Source organism: Anopheles darlingi, chromosome 2, assembly GCF_943734745.1.
Source record: "Anopheles darlingi chromosome 2, idAnoDarlMG_H_01, whole genome shotgun sequence".
In the NCBI taxonomy this organism is placed as follows: domain Eukaryota; kingdom Metazoa; phylum Arthropoda; class Insecta; order Diptera; family Culicidae; genus Anopheles; species Anopheles darlingi.
Window position 1 is genome coordinate 76,516,057 of NC_064874.1, and position 5,620 is coordinate 76,521,676.

The 5,620-nt window shown below is 52.6% G+C and overlaps 1 protein-coding gene across 1 annotated transcript in view; it reads right to left on the reverse strand.

The window, feature by feature from the left end:
• Positions 1-640, reverse strand: part of LOC125951787 (ras-GEF domain-containing family member 1B) — a 22,456-nt gene extending 21,816 nt beyond the window's left edge. The window contains exon 1 of the mRNA XM_049680824.1: positions 386-640. Coding sequence (XP_049536781.1) covers positions 386-616 — 231 coding nt within the window. The 5' untranslated portion in view covers positions 617-640. The remainder of the gene's footprint in view (positions 1-385) is intronic.
• Positions 641-5,620: the final 4,980 nt, after the last annotated feature.

Sequence of the window (5,620 nt, forward strand, 5' to 3'; positions counted from 1 at the left end):
CAAAAAGGCAACATGGACTCATCAGTGGCCACCGTGCGGCAACCAGCCTACCTTTTTTCCGGGGTGAGAGGGTTGGCAGTAACAACCTCTCCCAGTCTCGTTACTTATTACCGGAGCACCGAGCCGCCCTCCACCCCCCCTCCTCGGAGAAAGGTAGTTCCCAAGCTCAGCCACCCCCCTCTGAACACACCCCCTCCCCCTGGTTGACGGTTTGCGGTTTGCTTTGCTGTGGCTTTGGCATGAAACTCCGGTCAGCACCGAGCACGGCTTCGGCTCCTCACCCCTAACCCCAATGCCTGGAGCAACCAGAGACATGCAGCCCCGTGCCCGGAACCCCGCCGCGAGGGGGGGGGTGTGTCTTAGGGGCGCGAAATCGCAAAATTACCTTTTTATCTTTGTTATTATCGTCGGACTCTTCGTCGTCGTCCTTCTTGCCGGTTGCCGCCGCTGCCGCCGCCGCCGACGCCGACGCCGACGAGCCGGTCTGCTGGTGCTGATGTTGCCGGTCGTTGCCGGTGTTGGTGCGATTGGAACGCTGACGGCGCGCTAATCCCTGCCGGCAGCGAGTGCCGCATGCGACTGCTGAGAGCTTGCTTGCATAGTAGTACATAGCCATACGTCACGTTGTTGTTTGGCCACACATCGGGGGGTTTGGCTGCTGGATGATTGGCTGGAACGGGGGGGGGGGGGGGGGGGGTTGTGCGTTAGTGCGCGCCTCGAACGCCGCTATTGACCGCCGTGTGCGATGCGTGTGTGTGTGTGTGTGTCAGGCCGTCGTCGCCAGTCGCTAGTGCTTAGTGACGTGGTTCCAGGAGGCGTAGAGCGAACACACGTACATCGCGTACACGTACACCGACGGTGAAGCGGACGGACGGTCACAATCGCTGCGCCATAGTCGCGAACCGAGACCCCAAGGGATGCTGCTGCTGCTGGTGCTGGTGCTGCGTCAGGATTCTGGAGGTTCCGGGAGTGCGAATTCAGTGCTCACTTCGTGCTCCGAAAGTGCTTACGCGCGTGTGCTGCTGCTGCTGCTGCTGGTGCCGCCGCCGGTAGCCGCACCGTTCGCTAGTGACTGATGGGAAGTTCCGGGGCATTTACTGTGGTTCCGGAACGGATCTTCCCTGATGGAAGGAAAAGAGGAAAAGAGAAACAAGCGTGAGTAGAAGCGGGAAGCGAGAGTTTAATTTAAGTTGATGGGATGGGATGGTCAAAGTGGTTCAACAACACTATATCGGGATACCCTTAAAAGGGTGATCGGTACCGGGGCGGCGTGTAGTTCATGCCCGGGGGTTTGGCCACCCCCTCCACCGAAATGGCTTTCACTAACACCAGCGGGTTTCGTGCTATTTTTATGCTCAGCATAATATAATTTTCGTTACGCTGCAGACGATGTGAATAGTTTCGTGGGATTGCTTTTCCCTTAATTCATATTAAATCACTTGGACCGTGGAACGACCACCACCGACCTGGTTGGCTCCTTTTCGGGCCAGGTTGCTAGGGTGAGTCCAGGGCAACGGTGCAGCCAATGCTCAGTGCAGATCCCGTTGGTGTGCACTTGAGGCTTGATATCAGAAGGGCACAATCCTTGACCGAAGTCCATCTGCGTCATACACTCTATCCGTGAGTGCTCTCTCTCTCTATCTCTCGTCCTTCAGCAGAAGCTGAAGAGCACCGTGCACAACTTGTCACAACGTGTTAACCAGCGGTATCCAACAGTGGCACACCGGCACTGCCATTCCCATGGATTTGATGTGTTTTTATCTGTTTGTTGCTTGTATTTTTGAGAATCTTTTTTCGATTTACAAACAGTACAAAGCACAAAGGGCGTCACTTATCCGCCTGTGTGGCTCGGCTGCTGCTACTGCTGTCGCTGGTGCTGGTGCTTCTGGGGACCACTCGCCCGCGCTCGCAAATGTTCTTCTTCTGTAACTCCAGCAGCATGAATTCCAATTTAACGTTAAATCCCCATTGCACACGGCAACGGCGGCAGACAACCGCGCCTTTGTCCCCGAGAAACCGTCCACCAAAGCAGCGCACTGTGTGTGTGTGTGTGTGTGTGAGCGCGTCTGGCCAGTCGCCTGTGGGGTGTCCAAAAAGTTTCTCGACTCCCGAGTGCCCATCCCGCGTCGAGCGCCCCGGGCCAAGCTTTCCGCTCATAAAAACAATTCCGAAAAAATAAATTTTATGTCCCCCGGTGCACCGGTCGTCTTTTGCTTCGGTTTGTTTCGGTTTGTGTTGCTCGCGAGACTGGGCCAGCTTCAAAAGGGGGGGGGGGGGGGGGCTGGAACCAGGGGACCGAACATTCGCTGCAATCAAACCTACTCCATTTGCTATTATTTTTAAAGCGCCAGCACTGGCAATTGCCACGCAGCTGGCTGGTCGGCATGCCCGGGCCGATTGCTTTGTAAATCATGTTAGCTCGATTTTTCAGTCCGGTGTTGATTATGCGTCCCAAAGCGATAAGTAATTTGTTCCGCTAGCGCTGCCGCTGGATTGATGCGAGGCCGCTGGGAAGCTGCAATCCGAGGAGCTCGATCGGTGGAGACGCCTGCAACCACCACCAATCAGCAAAACCGAGCAAGCGATTTCTATGGTCGACCGGCATGCGTGTTGATTGCATATTTTACCCACTTCCACCCTGCACCCTGACACCCACCACCGACAGGCACCCACCACGCCATCGGTGACCACCGCCATCAACGTCAAACCGGACCGGAATCACCAGCTCGGATCGTACCCGGACGACACACTGTTTGGTTCATCTGTCAAGCGGTTCGGCTTTCGTTTTCATCTCACCGCAAGTGGCCACCCGAGGGTGCCGAGGGAGACAAGGCAAGCAACCGGCAAGAGTGGCCTCGTTCAGAGACCCCTAGAGGACACACACACACCGAACGGCCTCTCGACTATTCAATCGCCGCGGCCGCTGCAGACCAGCCCCGATAAATATGCAAACCCCGGTGGCGACTGCTTCCTGACTCGGGGCTCTGGACCAAAAGGCCTCTCCGTCCACCGCAGCACGTCGCAGGCCATGTTCGAACGGGTGGCGGCACACGCACACGAGTGTCTGTGTGTGCGTGTGTGCGAGGCATAAGTGAAATCCGATGTTATGCAAATCGGAAATCTTTGGCGCCAGTCCTTGGGGGCTCTTGTCCTTCGCTCCCCTTCAAAATGGTGGCTTAGTCGAGGGGCTGGGCATCTTATTTGACGGCCGGGCGCCCTCACACAAACACACTCACTCACTCACTAGCTCGCTCGCTCGCGCGCGTTTATTTGACATCCGTTTCGTCCGGTTCGGTGGTCGGTGGGCTATCGGATTCCCCTCACCAGCACCACCACCACCACCACTACTACCACCACCACCACGTGCCAGCACCATTTGCATAGCGTTCCGGGTACCATCGTCAGCCGGCGCGTGCATATAAATGTGCACTGTGTTCGGTGGCACGCCCTCCCCCCCCTAACGCCAGCGGGGCGGACCGGGTGGTCGACACAGTGGTCCGGTTTCAGGGTTTATTGAGCTTACCGGGGCAGGGGCGTTTGGTTGGTGGAGCAATTTTAGAAATTTAGACAACCAGAATCATGCATTACTTCCTTATTTTCGGGGTCAGTATGCGCACCACTAGCGCAGGTAGTACTTTCGCAGGTCGCTGGCGGTAATGGCGAACGCGCACCGCGCACCGTTGCGAGACCCCTAGCACCGGTGCCGGATCGGGATGGTTTACCTGATGTCGATTTTCCTGCCTGGCGCAAACATGGGCCCCGACGTTCCAACCGTACCGGCGACCACTTTTGGCCTACGCGAGCGGCTCCGTGTGCTCCATCTTGCAGCGCGATGCTTTCGAGATGATTGCATTTTATGCAAATAGTGCAACGGCTAGCCCGGTCGCTGCACCGATAGCAGCAGCAGCAGCAGCAGCAGCAGCAGCAGCAGCACCAGCGCCAGTCGACCATTGCCCGTGCTCGACTTTTGGGGCCCCGGAACGCGGTGAGTCCAATTTACGGAAATAGACTTATGAATAATAAATTTCAAACATCATGTCGCGATGAGAGAAGATCTTCGACCAAGCCGCCTTGTCCTATGTCCGCGGTTCTGTCCTGTCCTGTCCGGTATCGCGCTTCACAGCCTAGGCCCTCTAGAGCCAGGAAGAGGTACTTGCGCTTCGCCTCGTAGTAGCGAGCCGGACAAGGTGCTGAGCGCCAGCGTGTGTGTGTGTGTGTGCTTACGCTCGCGCCCGCTTGGTAATGGAAATTTATTCCGTTGTGAAATGGGCCAATGAAAAATGGCGAGTTAGCGACAACCGCCGAAACAGTTGTCTACGAAGCAATAAGAAAATGAAAACAAAGATGAATATTACTAGCATTGGTTTATGATTTTCGGGCACAACTTCCAAAGGATTATAATATTCTGCTCCGTTCCGATGCTGCTTACTGCGGGCGTGTGTGTGCGCGTTAATTGCAAATCGTGTCAATATCAATGGGAAAGCAGGATTATCGGATTTAACAATTCCGAATATTTGTTTGGTGTTTGCGTAAAACATGTTGCAAGGTGCATCTGCACCTTGTTAGTGGTGGATGTTACATCCCAATGCGAAAGGAAGCGTGTGCATCTGATTCGAAAACCACCATCACCATCATTCCAAGAACAACGTTCTCATTTGACATGCAATCGGATGAGAGATAACAAGAATCAGGATTATTATGGGAACTTAGTTGTGTGCGTTGTTTAACTGCATTTTATTCAAATTCAACTTAAAAACATCTCCATTGTGTGTGCACGACCCCTACAGTGTTGAGGAAATGTAAAAGCTTTTCCGGAGAAACTAATTGTTTCCAAGCATTTGACCAAACCATTTGACCTGAATGCAAGAAGTAGCCATTGGGCCATCACGAAAGGAAATTCATAGAAAAACTGTTAAGAGTATGAAATCTGAGTTAAGCCGGAGCCGATGGGTTTAATTTTGTACCAGAAATAACTAAGGGAAATGTGGTTTAAAGACGTAAGAGAAGAAGATAAATCAAAAGTGTAGTTCGAGACAAGATGCCTTTATTCAAACAATCCAACCCGACAAATCAAGCTATTATAGGATTAAGTGATGTGTGAATAACTTCCCCGTAAATTATTGCATCGAAAGTGCCACAAAAATCTAGGAAAACAGTAGTAAAAAAAATCATCGAGATCTCGAACCTGTCTGCTCTGTATTTAATGCTGAAACTGATGCAATACGGATGACTTTAATTACTACTATACAAAGGTGATTAAATAATCCATATTTGTTTTTTTTTACGTTTAGCCACATTCACTGTAGGATTTCCGTTTATTTTTTCGTCGCTCAAGGCAAATGCTACCGTTAACACTCCCTGGCCTATTGCAGTTTAGCACAATACTGCCGTACCGTGCAACAATATTTAAACCCTCTGACATATTGCCGACCTTCATTATTCATTTGTAATCTCTCGAATAAATCAGACCCCCTACGTACGATTAAAATTACTTTTCGATCCTGGCTCGATGGCGCTGGCTACCAACACACTATTCTTGCTGGTATGCCACGCATCACGCCCGCATAAAACGCCCACCTTCGGCGAACATATTGCACGCTACGTGCTATCTACCAAACAA